At 46.3% G+C, this 19,821-nt stretch overlaps 1 protein-coding gene and 1 long non-coding RNA gene across 3 annotated transcripts in view; one reads left to right on the top strand and one right to left on the bottom strand.

Annotated features, from left to right (window-relative positions):
- Positions 1 to 19,821, top strand: part of PLEKHD1 (pleckstrin homology and coiled-coil domain containing D1) — a 195,765-nt gene that overhangs the window by 9,073 nt on the left and 166,871 nt on the right. The window contains exons 2-13 of the mRNA XM_082225559.1: positions 170 to 263; positions 1,212 to 1,301; positions 3,124 to 3,200; positions 8,311 to 8,402; positions 10,238 to 10,290; positions 11,653 to 11,747; positions 12,343 to 12,436; positions 13,594 to 13,775; positions 14,124 to 14,256; positions 15,082 to 15,226; positions 15,442 to 15,591; positions 16,218 to 19,366. Coding sequence (XP_082081685.1) covers positions 170 to 263; positions 1,212 to 1,301; positions 3,124 to 3,200; positions 8,311 to 8,402; positions 10,238 to 10,290; positions 11,653 to 11,747; positions 12,343 to 12,436; positions 13,594 to 13,775; positions 14,124 to 14,256; positions 15,082 to 15,226; positions 15,442 to 15,591; positions 16,218 to 16,372 — 1,360 coding nt within the window. The 3' untranslated portion in view covers positions 16,373 to 19,366. The remainder of the gene's footprint in view (positions 1 to 169; positions 264 to 1,211; positions 1,302 to 3,123; positions 3,201 to 8,310; positions 8,403 to 10,237; positions 10,291 to 11,652; positions 11,748 to 12,342; positions 12,437 to 13,593; positions 13,776 to 14,123; positions 14,257 to 15,081; positions 15,227 to 15,441; positions 15,592 to 16,217; positions 19,367 to 19,821) is intronic.
- Positions 8,236 to 16,300, bottom strand: LOC309534995. 2 transcript variants are annotated; one of them, XR_014220962.1, is made up of 4 exons: positions 16,166 to 16,300; positions 14,999 to 15,164; positions 12,982 to 13,101; positions 8,236 to 8,374 (listed from the first exon to the last, which is right to left on the bottom strand). It is a non-coding gene; the product is annotated as an uncharacterized lncRNA (long non-coding RNA). The 2 variants fall into 2 exon arrangements; XR_014220963.1 differs by lacking the exon at positions 12,982 to 13,101 and having other exon boundaries at positions 8,241 to 8,374.

Below are 19,821 nucleotides of genomic sequence, written 5' to 3'. Positions count from 1 at the left end.
GGAGAGAGCGTGGTGCCCATTGCTAGAGAGATCTGCAGGTCAAACACAATGTTAGCACTTTCCACAGAATCATGATACAGTCCACCTGCAGTATTGTCATCCATATGAAATTATTGGGGAGTTAAGTGTTTTTATAGAATGTAATATTTCTGTCTTCCTTTCTTTTCAGGTTCTTTATCATCAAGGAGAGTTTTCTGCTTTACTATGCTGAGAATGAAAAGAAGAACTTTGAAAACAATCGCTACTTTAATATCCACCCTAAAGTAAGCAGCATCTGCAAACATAGACACCTGGAGCTAGACTCTTGTGTATCTTCTTCATAGAAGATATCCCTGGAAGAACCTAGGTGTGCTAACTGGGCATTAAAAACACAAATGTGTATATTTATGATTCTTGTCCCTTTTAAATATGAATGAATGGGTATCCAGTCATTTCCACTGTGGGCACTTGAGTGTTGCCTAACTCAGGGGTCAACCGGTGGCACTATGGGAGATCTCAATGATTAAGCTGGGATATGAGGATTCAAGTGGACCCATAGGTACTCTGGACCTTAGTTGTTCAGGGCTTTGTAAATTAAAGATATAACAGTCTAAGATAGATCCATATTATTATGGCTGCTACCGCAGAGGGGCTGAAGCTGAAAAAGAGTGATGTCGTCCGTGGCTGAGGGGAGATCTAAATGGGGGACTTTCTGGTTTTTCTCGAATCTCACCAAAGGGTGAGCTAGAAACCACCATGATAGATACCCATTGACCCTAACTCATTTTAAGCTGTAAAGGTAAAGGTAAAGGGACCCCTGACCATTAGGTCCAGTCGTGACTAACTCTGGGGTTGGGTTGCGGCGCTCATCTCGCTTTATTGACCGAGGGAGCCAGCGTACAGCTTCCAGGTCATGCGGCCATCATGACTAAGCCACTTCTGGAGAACCAGAGCAGCACACAGAAACACTGTTTACCTTCCCGCCGCAGCGGTACCTGTTGATCTACTTGCACTTTGAGGTGCTTTCGAACTTCTAGGTTGGCAGGAGCAGGGACCGAGCAACGGGAGCTCACCCCGTCACGGGGATTCGAACCACCGACCTTCTGATCGGCAAGCCCTAGGCTCTGTGGTTTAACCCATAGTGCCACCCGCATCCCATTTTAAGCTGTATCATGCTGCAACTCAGTAGGGAGTCACACGAGCTAGTCTAAATTTTTGGTGTGTCTCCGCAGGGTGTCATACCTCTGGGCGGCTGCATCGTTGAAGCTAAAGAAGAGCCAAACATGCCTTATGCAATGAAAATCTCCCATGAGGACTTCCACGTAAAGACAATTTCTTTTTCCTCCTCAGTTTACAGTATTTTTTCAAGCTGTTGCAAGCCGCCAATTAAGGAATAAGCTGAGTGTGCTGACAGATGAGAAATGAATGTGATTGAAACTGCCGCATGCAGGAAGCTGCCTTATCCCAAGTCAGATCATTAGTCTATCTAGATCAGTATTGCCTGCACTGATTGGCAGTGACACTCTGGGATTTCAGATAGGGGTCCTCCTAACCCTGCCCAGAGATATTGGGGATTGAACCTGAGACCTTCTGCATGAGGATGCTCTACCACTGAACTACAGCCCTTCTCCACTATATAGCCACGCTGCATATTTCTTATGGGGAATGGAATGACCTCCCCGTTTTATTTTCTGTAACTGCAGCTTTTGACATAAGGCGCTGCGGTGTCAGAAGTAAGGCTGTTTCTAGACAATTAAACTGGTTAAAACAGGGGTTACAAGCCTTTCTGGGCTTGTGGCCACCTTTGCAAACTGGAGAAACTGTTATAGACACCGCAACCTGCTATATTGACTGCAACACAGTTGAGCAAAAGATTCCTTCTTTGCAGGGTGTTACGCTAGATGATTCTCCCTTCCAGCTCTACAGTTCTGTGATTCTATGAACAGAGCACTGCTTTCAAGCCTTATTCTAGGAGGAGAGGGAACCCTGTGGATGCCAGGGAAGGCCTCTGTGGGCACATGTGCACCCACAGACTCCACAGTGGTGATCCCTGGGATTAATAGTTATTCTCTCTCCCCCAGGGAAATCTGAGAATAGTTTGTGAGGGTGACTGGGTATCCCTGATCTAACTACAATTCCCAAGACTGAGAAAATGATGCAGGTGTCTTAGGAACATGCCTTATACCTAGTCAGACCATCTAGGTCAGCTTTACCTACAACGACTGGCAGTGCAGAAACTCCAGGGTTTCAGAGGGGGGGGGTCTTTTCCCAGCTTCACCTGCATTCCTACCAACATTTCTCTGATGAAAATACATCAGAGAAATACAACCCACACTTCTTACTGGGCTGCCCCAGCCACTCTGGGCAGCTTCCAACACATATAATAATATAACAAAACAATAAACATTAAAAAAAACATAACCCTTCTCTTTACACGATTGCTTTCAGATGGATCGGGGGTTGGATAACTCTATACCCTCCATCATTTCTCCAATGAAAATAGGGACATTCTAAAGAAAAGTGGGACATTCCGGGATTAAATCAGAAACCGGGGCGGCTTCTCTAAATCAGGGACGTCCCTGGAATATAGGGACACTTGGGGGGTCTGTAACTGGAGATGCTGATGTCTGAACTTGGGATTTTCTGCATGCAAACTTGATGCTCTGCAACTGAGCGACAGGCCTTCTTCCCCTGTTAAATTAGCATAAAACTGATATGTCTAGTACAGATATACTCCCTGGACACTCGTCAGACACAAACAAAGAGGTTCAGGTGGACCTGGGATTTGGGCCAGATCAGACTGAGGCAGCCCCAAATCACCCTGAGACAGATTAGGTCCATTCCACCCACTTTTCATCCAGTCAAAAGTGGGTGCAGCCAGGTGTGTGTGTGTGTGTGTGTGTGTGTGTGTGTGTGTGTGTGTGTGGTGTGACCTTCCTTCCTTCCCTTGCTGACCACATGCTTAATTGCATGACTGGGCAAGGTCTACAATCAGGATTGGGGTGGCCCCAGATCATCCAGGGTTGGATCAGGACCACTCTGAAACACTGGGTTAGGCCCCAAATCAGATCAATGGGCCCATGCAACAGCCCTAATATTTTCATACCACTTCTCTCTTCATAGCCGCTGTGTTTCTCTTTTAAGGGTACCATTGTCCTGGCAGCAGAATCAGAATATGAACAAGCCCAGTGGCTGGAAATGCTACAGGAGTCCGGGAAAGTGTAAGTATCTGAGGAGCTGCTCTGTTAGGCTTGTGCTTACTTTAAAGCTACTATTTACCTAAGCTCTGGTTTCATTAATTCTCTAATTGTTAGTATTAATACTATCTGCTGCTCTTTGGGGGCTGTATCCCAAAATATATAATTTGTAGTAGTAAAGCCAAGAGGGTAACGGAGATAATGGCAAGAATATGGCCACGGTCAGAAATCTGTGATGAGAATGAAGAGCTTGCATGCCCCTCTCCTCAGCCCAGCCACAAGGAGAAATTTTGATGCCTTTGCTTCAGTTTTACTTTAACCAGAATTCAGCATTTTGTTCAACCTCTCAGCCGTGGTTAACATTAGCTGCAGTTTGTTTAAACAAGCCATCTCATGAAACTATAGTTTGAAGTTGCTTTGTTTCAAACAAACCATACTCAGTGTTAACCAGTGTGGTTAAGAAAAAAAGAGAACCAAAAGCTCCCAAACTCCTTGCAACTCCACCAGAGGAGGGGAAGGAAGAACATGCAAGCCTGATGGAGCTTGCAGCAATTTGTTCTCATCAAGCTAAACTACAATTTAGTGGGGAGATTTGGAGCTGGGATCAAGTGAAAATTGGGTATGACAACTGAAGTGGAGGGATTTTCTGAGGGGTGGGCAGGAATAAAGGGGAATGGGAATTGTGGGCATATCCAGCCAGAGTTAAGAACTTAGACACACATTCCTAATTCTCCCAGTGAAATCAATGGCATTTAAAGGTACTTAACTCTGTCCGGATTGTGGCTTTGACTCTGAGAATGAAAGCTGCTTTCTCCAGGTACCACTGCATCATCAAGTCCCAGATTTCGTAACTTCCTAGTAGGCACATTGTTCTGACTAGCAGAACAGTACATTTAAGACTAGGGAACTTTGCAAAGTGGCCTCTGTACTTAGGTTAATGTGTCCAGGAGTATTTCTTATGGCACTTACTATTGTGCTTCTGTGGCCAGGAAATGAGGTCCCTTCCCTCCTAATCTAGATACAGGCAACTAGGACCATAGATGCATTTCAAGATGAATCTCATTATGTTCTTCTCTTCAGCATTCATGCAGCTCCCCAAAGTTCTACAAAGAAGTCTGTTACTCCAAGATTCTTACCCTGCTTTTGCACACCTGTAATATTCAGCAAGCATGTGTGTTTTTTTACTAAGGCTGCAAACCTTTGCACACTCAGATGTACTTCCAGTGAGTCCAGTGCATAAACATAAGAAGGACTGAGCTGCACGCTTGCATTTAGGTGTGTTTTATATTGTTTCAGTGGGCTTAGGGACCCCACACTGAGCCTGGAACTGGACTGCAAGTGCTTGTCCTCCTGACCTTCATGCTGTGTTTCACATAATGAAAGGGGAAGCTCTTTCCATCTCCGAGAAGTAAGCAAGGCAAGGGCTACAGTGGGAGGCACTCCCAAAACAGATGGGGAACTTTTAGAGCCCTATAATCGTCAGCTAAGCTGCTTAAGTTTTGCTGTTTGCTCCATACCAGCAGTTTATATCCAGCTAGAAAGATTTTATTTCATTGAAGCTTACAGGGAACAATTTAAAAAAAACAACCCTTTTCACCCACCAGGGTTTATTCTAGGTTTTGTGTGTGTACTCATACTGGGGAAGCAAGGTCACACACAAGTGCAATAGCAGGACGAAGCACATAATAACTTTTCATAAAAGGCGCTTATGCATCAGATATAGCATTGGCCATCTATGCAGCAGTCCTAAGCAACCCTCTGGGCGGGTGTGACTGAAACGGAAAAGTGGCTTGTGAGTGAACATGCACCGGGTTGTTCTGCCAGTAGCTGCAAGCGTGAGTTTCCAGATGCTCCATATTGACCTGGGACCCATTATCCCAGAGATAATAAACAATGGGCGGCTGGAAAATCTCATAAGTGGACTTGCATGACATCCTATTCCTCTCGTCTGTCCTGCAGACACACTGCTTTGCAGGATCCCCCAGCCCCCCACAGCCGATTTTGGGGGTGCACATGGGACTGCAGTTCACTGTTGTATGAATGAATGTCTGCCCCACTCACCCCTGGACATTATTGGATTTCCTCTGATGCACTTTTAAACGGCCGGCTCACCCCTTGCATGTGCAAATGAATGAGGGAAGAGAGTCAGCAGCACCTAATTAGGCTGTGGAAGCTTCCACCCTCTTACTGGTTCACAGTATAGTTTGTTAACTGTCTGGCAGGCCTTAAAAAAAACACCTGGAGTCATATCAGACCGGGTCTTGCTTATTATGTCAATGTCCCCTAACCTCCCTATGTCAGCTTACCTTCTGCTCCAGTCCTCCCTTGTCTTGCTTCATGAACTGCTACAGAACGTTCTCAGACCCTAACCTTTGTTTCCTCTTCCCCTCTTTATGGGACTTGCCTCACCCCTAAATTTACAAACTATTAAGTATGCCATCAAGCAGCCTGGCTTCCAGCCTTCAGCTGATAACCAAAGCGAATGTCTGCAGGGCAGCATACCCTCCAGAACTCTAGGCCTACAGCCCAGCTCAGTCACAAGTACAGTGGTACCTCAGGTTAAGTACTTAATTCGTTCCGGAGGTCCGTTCTTAACCTGAAACTGTTCTTAACCTGAAGCACCACTTTAGCTAATGGGGCCTCCTGCTGCTGCCGCACCGCCAGAGCACAATTTCTGTTCTCATCCTGAAGCAAAGTTCTTAACCTGGGGTACTATTTCTGGGTTAGCGGAGTCTGTAACCTGAAGCGTATGTAACCCGAGGTACCACTGTACAGTGGTGCCTCGCAAGACGAAAAGAATTCGTTCACCGAGTCTTTTCGTCTTGCGATGTTTTTCGTCTTGCGAAGCACGGTCCGTCGCAACTGCGCCTCTTCAAGCGGCTTTTTAAAAAAAGCGCAAGACGTTTTCATCTTGCGAAACAAGCCCATAGGAAAATTCGTCTAGCAAAGCAACGCAAAAATGGAAAACCCTTTCGTCTAGCAAGTTTTTCATCTTGCGAGGCATTCGTCTTGCAGGGCACCACTGTAACAATCTAGATTGCTGCTTGCGTAGTCCTTGCTGCAGAAGCAAAATCACCGAAGAGCACCTTTGCTGCCCAGAGGAGTTTAAAATAGCTCTGAGGAATTGCTCCACCAGTCATGCAGTTGCTTTGTTAGGAGAGAAGCAGAGAGCCCGTGGCCATGAAGGTCAAGGAGCATTGTGAAAAATGTGGGCTTCGGCGGGACAGAAGCAAGCAAACTGGCCATCCATAGCAGAGCAGTCACGTCCATTTTGCTCTCTGCGTGGCAATCTCAGTCCAGGGGCCTCAGATATAGGGAGGGACGACATTCATCTAGTTCAGGGAATGCTTCCAGCATTGGGGGCTGCATTCCCTGTTGGGCAACCTTTGGGTGGGGGGCAAATGCCGGGGGGGGGGGGCAGAGGAAAAATCTGGTCAAGCAACAGGTGTGAATTTTATTGTTGTTGTTTGAATTTATATACTGCCCTATACCCAGGGGTCTCAGGGTGGTTCACAGAATAAAATCAAGATATAAAATCAAGATTTAAAACCACAAATACCTAATAAAAATAAAAACAGCAACCCAATACTCTACCACACAAAAAACCACATTTTAAAAGGGCATAGGATGTAAACTGGATCAGCTAAAGGCCTGGTTGAAAAGGAACGGTTTTGCCTGGCGCTTAAAGGTGTATAATGAAGGTGTCAGGCGAATTTCCCTGGGGAGAGCATTCCACAGAAGGGGAGCCACTGCAGAGAAGGCCCTTTCTCGTGTTGCTACCCTCCGGATTTCTCGAGGAGGAGGCACATGAAGAAGGGCCTCAGAAGATGATCTCAGGGTCCAGGAAGGTTCATATGGAAAGAGGTGGTCCTTGAGGTCTTGCAGTCCTGAGCCGTTTAAGGCTTTATAGATCAAAACCTCTTGTAAAGTAGATTAAAGGTAAAGGTAAAGGTACCCCTGCCCGAACGGGCCAGTCTTGACAGACTCTGGGGTTTGTGCGCCCATCTCACATCTATAGGCCGGGGGCCAGCGCTGTCCGGAGACACTTCCGGGTCACGTGGCCAGCGTGACAAAGCTGCATCTGGCGAGCCAGCGCAGCACACGGAACGCCGTTTACCTTCCCGCTGGTAAGCGGTACCTATTTATCTACTTGCACCCGGGGGTGCTTTCGAACTGCTAGGTTGGCAGGCGCTGGGACCGAACGACGGGAGCGCACCCCGCCGCGGGGATTCGAACTGCTGACCTTTCGATCGGCAAGCCCTAGGCGCTGAGGCTTTAACCCACAGCGCCACCCGCGTCCCTGTAAAGTAGATTGGAGCCACACAAATACCACTGATTTTTACATGCACGTCCATGCACACAGGTAACCCTGCACCCATCTGGATAAGCAAGAAGCACCGTCACAGTTCAAAGACACATTCCGGCCGAGCAGAAGCACTCAGAAGCTGGTGCAAATCAGGGGCAGTGATGCTGTAGCCTAGGGAGAAAGGGTGTCGTCTGCAGAGCGTCCTGAGCACCAACCGAGAGGCCTGGAAGGTTCAGCCAACAGCAACAGAGCACTCGGGCTTCCCCAGCAGTTAATTCAAATTATTCATCAATCCTGAGCTCTGGATCCACCTGTTGCTCTGAAATCTCAGTGTGGTCCTGGCCCACGTCCTGGCTTTGGGGTTCACATTTCCAGCCTTTCAGGATGTAGAATCTGCCTGTGGAGGGAAATTGGGAGGGTTGTGATTTGTGGGACACAAGGGGAGAGTTTTGGAGCTACGAGAGCCGCAGAAAGCCTAGGAAATTGAAAGAGATGGTTAAAAAGACTTGATGAATTACTTCGGCCCCACGCTTTTATTGCCATTTTGTTCTCTGGAGAGAAATGAGTTTCCTGATCCATCGTCGTGTTGGCGATTTGTTTTCATTATCTCCAGCTGGTAGCCTATCTGTTCAGGTTAATGTACTTGGGGAACAGGCTGCCCACTCACCTTTTTTTCACAGGCCATCTCCCTCCCTCGCTCTCTGTTCAGTGTTTGTGAAGAGGTTCTTCTGCTTTCACAGCCACAGGGAGAGGGGAGAGTGCAAACTTGACAGCAGGCTGTTCTTTAAAAGGAGCTATTTCCATCCTTCCATTTGTTCTTTTCTTCAGGACCTGGAGAAACGCTCAGCTGGGAGAAGCCATGATTGAGAGCCTCGAAGCCCAGGGACTCCAGCTGGCCAAGGAGAAACAGGAGTATTTAGGTTGGAACTAACAGCCGCTAGTCCTCAGGGAGGAATAGCGTATCAGCAGCACAAATCAGTATATGATTAATGCATTGTATCATTTATAGAGTGGCATCAGTGTACAGTGTGCTTTATAACATGTTGTTGGGGTGTGTGTGACAGGTGTAATGACCCCCCCCCCCATATGCAGCATCCCAGGTCCCTACCTCCTTTCTGTAATGATGGCTGAGTTAACAGTTCTGCCTGTGTACCTTCAAGACCTCATCGCCAGTGACCTCAATTAAGCAGCATGTTCTGCTAAGCTATTACAGCAGACAAAAATAAAGCAGAGTTAATGAGTGCCTTGGGAGCGCAGACCGTTCCTAAGTTCAAAGATATTCGTTTGATCTTGTGATGGAAGCTTCCAAGTTAATGTGACTCGGGGTGGGGGGTGGGGGCATTTTCAGGAGAACATTTCCCGCTCCTGTCGTAGCCTGACACCTGCCCATCGAGATCAAGTAGGGAAGGCCTTTGCGGTGCCCCTCCCATGTCGAAGCACAGGGACGGACTATAGGAAGACAGCATAATTTATGCAGGGTAAATTAGGCAAATATAACTAATCTCTAGCCCAAACTCTGTTCAGGAGTGGAGCTACTACTGACAGATGTGGGGCACTTTGACTTACACCACCTTATTTGGCAGTGTAACTTCTGGGTTGCAAGGTCACACATATCTGAGTGACTGGAGTTTGGAATGGGGCGGTGGTAATAAAATACTACTACTACTACTACTACTACTACTGATAATAATAATAATAATAATAATAATAATAATAATAATAATAATTACTCATACCCTACCCATCTGCCATCTGACTGGGTTGCCTCAGCTACCCTGGGCAGTTTCCAACAGAATATTAAAAACTTCCTTCCCCTCTCCCAGAAGGCCTCTTCTTTAGGGATTCACCCTAGCTTTGACTTAGTCGGCTTGGGCTGAACCCTGACTGAGCCCAGATGCGGGACTTATACCAGCATATCTTTGGCCAGGCATCCCCAAACATGGCCCTCCAGATGTTTTTGGGACTACAACTCCCATCATCCCTGACCACTGGTCCTGTTAGCTAGGGATGATGGGAGTTGTAGTCCCAAAACATCTGGAGGGCCGAGTTTGGGGATGCCTGTCTTTAGCTGACGGAGGATGGGGGACTGGTATAGCCCAGGCTCAGCCAGCTCAACCATCTATCCCAAACTGTGTTCACCCTGGCAAATCTTGGGTTTGGATTGCTGAGGCCAGATGGGGTAAGGGGCTGGGCTTTCTGAATGGCGAATTAATAGACTGGAATCAGGCAATGGGAAATTTAAGCACCTCCCACCCACTTGTTCTCATGCAAATCCCACCCTGAAACATTTGCATGGGAGCTGGGAACACTGTGCTGTTGTTTCACAGTGCGTGCTTCCTCCCCCAAATGTATGAACACAGTCAAAGCCCCTTAAGGACTAGGAGTGAGCCTTTTTCACTGCTTTGCTGCTGACCTTGTTCAGTGTGTACTCTTTTTAACCATCCGTTAAGGCAGTGATGCCATCCTACTTGATGAGAGGAGTTGTAAATCTAGATACATTAGTAGACAATTACCCTCTTGGAAGGAAGGCACTAAAGGCTGAAGAAGTTGTTGTTGTCATTTATAATTCATTTGGCAGGAGACTGGTGGGAGACGAGAACACATGAAAGCAATCTCATCATAGTAAATTCAAATAATCACAGCACAATATGCAAGAAGCGAGGTTCTCGCTGTGCTGTGTTTCAAGGTCCATGCAATTTCTGTCCAACTGTCTTAAGCAATCTGCTTCCATTCACTTTTCCCTGTCTGTTTGCAGATAAACTGATGGAAGAGACGGAAGAGCTGTGTCTACAGAGGGAGCAGAGAGAGGTTTATTCTCCTTTTAACTTTCTGACTTTGTTTATTGACAACATGTGTAAGAGCAAGACTTCCATTTAATGCAATAGAAAAAAGTTGCATTTTTTGTCTCCCCCCCCTCCAGAGGTTTAGAATGAAGAGCCTCTGGGGTTTTAGGAAAATCTGTGATAATAAAATTATGGGCAGCTTGGGGTCCAGTGATTGTACAGTATCATGATCTCTTCTTAGGGTGAAGGCAGATGCAACACTTTTAAAGGCTTTCCTGGAAGCACACCAACTTCATTCTATCTAAATATAGATAGAATATTTGGGGGGGGGAGGAATAGTTCTGCAAGTTTTGAAGCACTAGCTGCTTTTCACACCATGCCTCATCACTGCATCAATAATTTACCCCCAGATCAGTTTGCACATCACAAGTGGTTTTGTTTTTTTAAAATCAATTAATAAATGAATAGGCAGAAAAATACAATAATATTGTTCATATAGTGCTTCTATTTTTTAATTTTTAAAAAAGTGGTCATCCTGGACAAACCTTGATGGCATCTCTTTAAAGCAGGGGTGGGGTCCTTCAGCTATTTCTGGACTACAGCTCCCAGTCATCCCTCCCTGACCATTGGGCATGCTGTTTGGGGCTGAGAGAGACAGGCCGCAGCCGGAAAGCCACAGGTTTACCCTCCTTTCCTAAAATTCTCTGTGGAGAGCACTTCTATATTGGAAATTATAATATGGTTGTCCCTACTGATCACTGAACGTACGGACTTGTATTGTGCATTTGTTGCTGCATATGCACATATTGGCTGCATTCTCGCTTTACCCTTAGTCATAGTTTGTTTTAACTATAGTTTGTTAAATAAACTGGATTAAATCTTGCACACAGGCAAAGGAACCGTTGCTTTATTTCACCCTATCCTGGTTTTGTTTTCAAAATGCTCTGGCCTTGCACCTCTGTAGCCTAGCAGTCATCTGGGGTGGGGAACCACAACATGCCAGGATAGTGGATTCAGACACAAAGAGAAACTAAAGTTAACTCACCCCTAAATTTCTAAGCCATCTTTAAAACATGGTTTCATGTTGTGGTTTGTTGGCTACAAACACACCATAGTTAGCTAACCAGAGTAGGTCTAGTCATAGTTCAGTTTCACAAACTTAGATGGCTTAGATTCATTGAGAACCAGGCCACGGTGAAGTGTGATTTGCTACTACCTCCTTCTGTGTGTTTGCATACAGCAAATGCTGTGTGATGTTACCTGTGCAAGGTTTGTGTTGTCTTCTACATGGAAGTGTTTTCCACATGTGAGCACCTGACACAGTACGAGATAAGGAACTTTGCAGCCTTTTGGGCTTTCCATGTACCTCCTCCTCTTCTCTCTTAAGGCTCTGGAGCACCTCAACCAAGTACTGGAGGCAGAGAAGCAGCAGTTTGAGGAGGTGGTGCAAGATTTGCGAGTGGAGCAAGAGCAGATTAAACGGTAATAGTACCTGAACTCTGAAGCGGCCTGGTGAAAAAGTGGGTCCTTTCATTGGCAGCTAGGGGTGATTATCTTGAGGGAATGGCCACCTTAGTAAGCCCTCACTGAAAGCCCTTATTTCCTGGTACATCCCATCGCTTCTTAACTATCCTTGTGTCCTCCACTGGCCTAGTTCTTGTACACTGACCTCCATATAATATCAATACATGTGTGCTCCTCCTTTGGCAATTTGGGCTCCTCTTTTGGATCTGGCCTTCAGGTTTTTCTTGTGCTCAGAATGACTTTCCTAAGCTGAAGTTAATAAGCCTTAAATTTTGCTATTCTTTCAAGCAGCATTTTTACCAGACGCTGTCTTTTGGCACACAGCTGCAAAATAGTTACCAAACTCCAGTAATAGTTACCTTAGTGCTGTCATGGTGAACGTGCCACTTGCAAGGCTGTTTCTGCAAAGCCAGGCCCACCTGCCCAGACCCCCCCCCCAACCAGCTGTGCTGACCAAGGTTGATGGGAGTTGTAGTCCCAAACATTTGGAGGGCGCTAGGTGGGCAAAGGCTTCACGAATCAAAATTTCCTCCTCCAATTGGTTGTTTTCCAGGGAGCTGGAGATGACTGCCCAGTCCCTCAGAGGAGTGGAGGAGGAAAAGAAAGGACTCCGAAACCTGACAGAGACATTGCAGAAGACCCTGGAAGTAGGTGTCTTACTTTCCACCTCTCTCCAGATGACAGCCTTTAAGATCTAGCAACTGTTTTCTATGGAAATCATTTCAGAATGAGTTTTTAATCTATACAGTAAGAGCTAAAATCTTAAGGCTTCAAGGAAAGATGTTTTGCTTATAGCACAATTCCCTTATTCATGGCAGGGGTGTTTTAGGAGATCGTACAATGGACTCCTGGGCTTTTTGCAATACATTTTGTGACTCACACGTTAATACCCAGTTTTCATTTCCTGAACCAATACATGAACCAAAACTCTTTGAACATTTCATTCCTTGAAATGTGGCACTTCTCTAAATTTTGGAATGCTGCTTACCAATCACAAAAGGCATCCCAGAGTGTGGCAAAATTGCATTATTTTAAGAGAAATGTGCTTGAAAATGTATATGAATTTTGATGCCGTCTTCATTTTTAAAAACCACAAAGAGATGTGGAAATGGGAAAAACGGATGTCAAGACTGGAAAAAAATAGAAATAGACACTGAAATCAACAAAATTGTCTTTCAACAAATTAATTTACCTCCAATAAAACCATTTCCTCCTGGTATAATTGTCTTGGAAAGTCACTCTCAGAATTATGGGTTTTCTTTGTTCACATGATACATTTCCCATGTAATCTCAAGGGTTGCCTGCCTAAATGCTGAATGAGAGATAGAAATTATGCTGGTCAAGGTTCTTCTGTTACTGAGACGCAGTGATGAGAAAGGGTCAAGCTGCAAAGTTTCCATTTAACAAGGGTGTGTTTAAAGGCACAGGACTGCTATCAAGGGAAAGGTAGCGACTCTGCTTATCATACTGCAACTAAAGGCTCATCCACACTTGGCTTGTCCCATTCCTAGCAAGCAAGAGGTTCTCTGCTTGCCCCGTGCTTTTTGGACACAGGTCCAAGTGGTTTTTCCATATGCCCTGCCACTTTCCCCAGGAAAACCTGCTCTTTCCTGCTGAATCAGAGAAAACGTCCATCCACGAAAAACCCAATTGATGTTTGCCCCAATTCAGCGGTAAAGAGCAGGTTTCCCCAGGGGAGAGTGGCAGGGAAAGAGGAAGTGTGGACGAGCCCCCTATGTGAACAGAAAGTTTTTTTGAGTTATTGTAAGGGGTAACCAATCCAACCTGTTTGTGTGGCTTGAAGGCGCTCTCCCTGGAAAAGCAACGGACTCTGGAAATGCTGGAAGAGAACCAGAGCAAGTTGCAGCCCCCGACCAGCCCGAGCTGTGAGCAACCTGATGCTGCCGGGGGTCTGCAGAGCAGCTTGCACCAGATTGAGGAGAAAATGCTCCAGCTGCTGGAGGAGAAACTCCTGGCTGAGAAAAGGTGAGGGGTGGGGGGTGGGGAGGAGAGTCTTCCAAACAGGCAGGATTCCCTGTTCGCAACCTGGTTGATGGTTGAGAGAAGCGGGCGACTTGGCATCTGTGGCTTTTTGTATCCATTCCTCCCTTGACTCTGTGGCTCCTGCCATCTTGTGTCATCCCACGGGCAGGAGAGGGAGTGGGAAAATGGGGGCAGAGGAGGGAATGGGCCAAAGAGGAGCCACTTCTGTCGCGTGGAAGGATTTGAAGGTATAGAGTCAATCTGTGGGTTGCAACCTGGCAACTCTAGAAACACAAAAGAGGCAGAGGAATGGGGACAGCGGCTGAATGTGTCTCTGGTGCTGCTTTGCAGGATGAAGGAGAATGAAGAACGCTCCCGAGCTCTGGAGGAGGAGCGGGAGTTCTACTCCTCCCAGTCGCAGGCCTTGCAGAATTCGCTCTCGGAGCTGACCGCTGAGAAGCAGCAAACCGAGCGAGATCTCAAGGTACTGATAGCTGGGGATTCAGTTCGATCTGGATCAGCTTGCAATTAAAGGGGACTCTACCTAATTTGCCCTTTCCCAAACCGTACGAGAACTGAAACACAGCCATCCTGTGAGCCATTCAGAGAAGCTACACTTCCCTGAACGTTGCAATCCCAAGTAATGTGACAAAAATGCATATATTGAGCCAAAGTAAAATGCATATATTAGTGAAAATAACATTAACAATGCATTATATTTGGGGAAATTGCTTTGCAAATATGCGTATATTGGGCAAAATTGTAGAAATTTGTACTTAAATGCTGATAAATGTTCATGAGGACTTTTTGAAAATATATGTATCACAAGCTAATGTGGAAATCTGCATAACTGAACTTAAGATTGGAAAAACGAGAAACTGAGAGAAACTGAAATTGACTGATTCACCCATCCCTACTGATAGCATAGAGTTGTACACCAATTTGGCTTCTGCTTTAGGCTCAGCAAACAATCTCATTATCCTTCGCTCTCTCTTGCCAACAGCTGAAGGTATATTCTTTGTTCAAAAAGTTATATGGCCTATTCCTACACACATAACGCATGAACTTCACAATAATAGCAATATAAAAGGTCACAGCATACAAGTTCCCGGATGTGCCTTAGAAGAGGACAGGGAAAGAGAGAGAGAGAGAGAGGAAGGAAGGAAGGAAGGAAGGAAGGAAGGAAGGAAGGAAGGAAGGAAGGAAGGAAGGAAGTCCTTGCTTACGTTTTGTCTTTTGGTGTTTTGTTTCTTTCCCTGGGTTATTTTTATTGGTTGGTTGAGGGCTGCCTGATTTCCTTCCTGCTCAGGCAGAGGTGAAGGTTCGCATGGACCTGGAGAAGCGTTTACAGGAGGCTGAGGAGGCCCTTCAGAGCCTGGAGCAAGGCCTGAACTGCAAGCACCGTAACAAAGAGAAGGAGGAAAAAATGAAAGTCGACGTCAGCAATCTGAAAAGTAAGCGAGCCATAATTTATCTTGCCTTCCTCAACACGTCCGGTGCCATAACCCCAAAAATCCAGATGAACAACTGAAAGCAGAAACCTACTTTTGATCCTCGTCAGCCGGAATTGAATCTCCTCAAGGAGATTTTCCAAAATGCTACATCTGCCTGAACTGAGGCTGCCTAAGGCACATATTAACTGGGTCCCTTGGGTGTCTCTTCCCTGCAGAATTCTTTGAAGAGTGCATCCGAAATGCTGAATTGGAAGCCAAGATGCCCGTGATCATGAAGAACTCTGTGTACCTCCACAAGGCGGCCACTCGCAGGATAAAAAGCTGCCGTTTCCACCGCAGGAGATCCAGCAACTCCTGGCTTGACTGTAGGTGCTATTCCCCATATTCTCCTATGGCCTGTGGGATTGCATTGTGGGGTGCCAAGTGCAGGTTTTGCAAGAGCCCTGCCTTACAACACTTGGATGCAGTTGCTAAGACCAGCTCTGACACCCCTTTCCCTTTCATGCTCTGGCTCTGATGGGCCTGTGAGCCCCCGTGGCTGAGTGAGTTGACCTTTCTTCTTTGGCCTTTGCACTGAATTATATGCATACAATGAGGTCTCAAGACCACACTTCCGCTTGTCCCTTGCCTAGAAAGCATCAGTCCAAGAGGTTTTGTGCTTGTCTTGGGCTTCCTAGGCATGTGTCTGAGCAGTTTTTCATGTGTCCCACCGCTTTCCCTGGGAAAACCCACCGCTTACAAATGAATTGGAACAAATTTGCCAGTCTTCAGAAAAACCGGTTGATGTTTGTTCTGATTCAGCAGTAAACAGCAGGTTTCCCCGGGGGAAAGTGGCAGGACAAGCAGTTGTGTGGACGAGCCCTCAGTCATTTCTGCTAAACACCACCTAGGTCAAACTTTATCATAATAGCTTCCAGATTCAACAACCCCATTCCTCGCCTGGTGTGGCTCTCTCCCGGCACTAAGTGTTGTGTGCTGTTTTCATTTTCAGTGCGGCAGTCCCAGTCGTTCATGTATTCGGAGGCCGAGAGCATAGAAGACCTGAAGCAAGCGGCCAAGAGGCTGACTCAGGACCAGCACTTCCGGGAGACCATCTATCAGATCATGATATCGCGCCAGAGCTCCTCCTCAGGCAACAAAAAGTGAACTTTTGCTCCTTCTCTTGGGAGGGAGAGTCCGAACTCAGCTTGCCACCATTCCACTCGGCCAAAAACCAAATTGTTGCGACGAGGAGGCGGAATTAAGATGCCCGCTGGCAGGGCACTCTTTCTGAGGGAATGATGGGCGGTGACTAGAACACTCTCCATTGGTGGAGGTTGTGGTTTGCCGCCATTCCTGAGGGGAGAGGAGCCGTTTTGCCAAGCATGTTATGACTTTTCTGCCAGCTGCCCCGTCCCATCAACTGAGAATCCCAGTTAGATGTTCTTTGTCAATACTCCATAGTTTGCCTCAAATCAAAACCACAGCTTACTCTTAAAGAATGTTTGGCCAAACCTTTCAGACTAGTTTTACCTCCAGTTACACAAGAGGTGAGTCTTTTTTTCAGTGTGGTGAGAGGAATGATATTCCTATTCTGCTTCCTTGGGTTTCTGGTTGAATATGCAAGTATGACCAAAACGCTCCTAGGCTTATGTGCAGGCAGTTCCCCTAAGCATAGGCTGGCAACTTAGGAAACAGTTATCTGTATTTATTCCGCTTTGGCTGCAAAAACTACATGCTTCTCGTATACCATTTTTGTGCTTCCCACTTCCTCAGAGTGGCAGGACGATTCAAGGGCAGCCTTCCACAGAGTTGGTTCTCTTGCAAGGCAAGAGGTATGAAGACTTAACAGGCTTTTTATGGGGTTTGTTTACAAATTCACAAGCAGGGCAGGGTGGCGGCAGCAGATAGACATTGCTACACTTTTGAAGCTCTTTAAAACAATAGGATACCTTTGTAGCTTTCCCAAGGCTGCTTCTTGCTAGCCAACGGCAAAATTTACCTCATCTTATTTATTGCCCAAATTCAGGTGGCTCCCTCCCCTCCTGGCTTTCCTCAATAAGCACACAGTATTAGCATCTGAACACACTCTGCTGTCGGTGAGGCCTGCACATCCCAGCACCTTGGAGTAGCCACCAGCTATCAGGCAAGTCAGCCTAGGCAGATGGTTGTAACGTGACTTTGCCCTTTCATAAATCTCTTTTCATAATGTTGTGCTGCTAATCCGTTAAATGCCTCCTGGATTTCTTTCTTTCTCGAAGACAGAGAAGTGTAGTAGGGGGGGAGAAGTCTCCTTGGTGTGTCAAACTCATTTGCATGTGCAAGAAGTCAAAGGCAGGCCAAATTCTGGATTCCATTCCTGTATGGAGACAGTATGGTGTAATGGTTAGAGTGTTGGACCTATGACCTGGGAGACCAGAGTGTGGATCCCCACTCAGCCGGGAAGCTCACTAGGCCAGCCAGCCACCATCTCTTAGCCTAACCTACTTCACAGGGTGGTTGTGAGGATGAAAAGGGGAGGAGGAGAACCATGTCTCGCCACCTTGAGCTACTTGGAAGAAAGAAGTGGTATATCAATGTAAAAATAAGTAAGTAAGTAATTGCCACTGGCTTTTTACAGAAACTTTGCTCAGAGACAGTGAAAAATCCCTTTGATTATGCCTTTTCAAAGGTTTTAGTGGCTTGTGTGCAGCCAGTGGTCAATTGTGGTGACTGAGTTGCACAACCACTGGCCTCAACTTGCACTAATGCTGTTGGTGTCTGTGGCTAGGAATGTATACACAGCATGGCAGTACCGCGTTCTGCAAGGAGGCCTGACCCAAAAGCTTGCTTACACAAACTTCAATGGTTTACTTGTTTCCTTATCTAACAAAAGTAAAAAATAAAAATGGAGGGTCTAGGGCCATAGTTCCCAATTTGATTTTTAAGAGGGGCAATTCAAAAATGAATTAATCGTTAATAGCCTTTTAGGCTTTCTCCACATGAATAGGGCTTCACTTTTTGAATAATAAGAATTATATGTCACGGGGTGTGGGTGTGTGTCAGGATTTTAAAGATGCTTAGGTGGGGCATGGCCAAAAAAAGGTTGGGAACCACTGGTCTAGGGGAAGATAATAGGAGCTGTTTGACAGTGGAACAGACTACATTGGAAGGCGGTGGGTTCTCCTTCATTGGTTGTATATCCACCTGTCATGGATGCTTTAGTTGAGATTTCTGCATTGAGGGGGTTGGACTAGATCACCCTCAGTGTCCCTATCAACTCCTCAATTCTATGATTCTGAATTAAGTCAATCCTAGCCACAAGTTACGGTACTATCGAGTTATTGTATTGGAGGAGCATGGGCTCCCTCTAGTGGCCCTTGGTAACAATGCAATTGCCGCGAGACAGACTTTCATTTATAAACCACCTTTTCCTCCCAAGAGCTCATGGTTCTTCCCCTCGACTCTTTTAATCCCCACAAGAGCCCCTAAGGTAGGCAGGGACTGGTCCAGGCCCTAGTCTGACAGACTGACCACTTCCCCACGCTGGTTCCAGCTGTGAATTAGTAACTAATAAATAACAGATGGAGTTGTTCCATAAGAACCAAGAAACGCAGTCACCTCAATACCTGTGAGGGATTTCCCTTCCATTGTTTCTCACCTGTGTGAAATGTTATTTCCCCCCAAGCTCATCCTTACTTGAAATAGAATATGTGTTCAGTCTATTTCAGAGGGAGGACATCTTTTTCAACCTGAGAGCTGCATTTGTGGTAGCCAGGGCTAAAGGCTAAAGTAGGAGGAGCAATGAATGCAAATTTACCTTTGTACTCTCGTACGCCCCATATCCTTTTGTCTGTCTGTTCTCCTGAGCACCAGAGGCCTGCTTGAATGCCGTTTGTCCCTCCTTGCTCCTCCCTCCGCCCACAGCCATTCCCTCTTATGTTTCCTGGTCTGCAGTAACTGTGATTACCCCTAACCCTAATTAGAAAGCAAGGTTTGAACTGGGTTCTGGTTTGAAGGTCAGCTGTGGTCTGGGATGACCCCAGTTTACCTGTTTGTTTGTTTGTTTGTTTGTTTGTTTGTTTTTGTAGGCTGCCCCTTTGTCACAATATCTCAGGGCAGTTCACAAAACACAAAGTAGTTTCAAGGTCATGCCAAAGCTTGGTTACTGTGAACAAGGAAGTGAAGGTGGGAGTTGCTGCATATAAAGTGAAGGAGGAGGAGGAGTTTGGATTTGATATCCCACTTTATCACTACCCGAAGGAGTCTCAAAGCAGCTAACATTCTCCTTTCCCTTCCTCCCCCACAAGAAACACTCTGTGAGGTGAGTGGGGCTGAGAGACTTCAGGGAAGTGTGACTAGCCCAAGGTCACCCAGCAGCTGCATGTGGAGGAGCGGAGACGCGAACCCGGTTCACCAGATTACGAGTCCACCGCTCTTAACACCACACTGGCTCCCTACACCACACATGGTCCTGAAATCTAACCTGGACCATTAATATTTGAGACATTCTTTGTTTGGTCTGGTTTAGTTTTCAGATTACATGAATGACATGTGCACGCACGCACGCATGCACACACCTCTATTCGGGAGCCTAGGTTCTGCAACAGTTTCACTGTGTTGATTCCACTTTCCTT

This window comes from Podarcis vaucheri (genome assembly GCF_965113315.1).
Source record: "Podarcis vaucheri genome assembly, chromosome: 1".
In the NCBI taxonomy this organism is placed as follows: domain Eukaryota; kingdom Metazoa; phylum Chordata; class Lepidosauria; order Squamata; family Lacertidae; genus Podarcis; species Podarcis vaucheri.
Note: the sequence above shows the minus strand (reverse complement) of the source record. Positions and strands in the feature narration are given on the sequence as shown.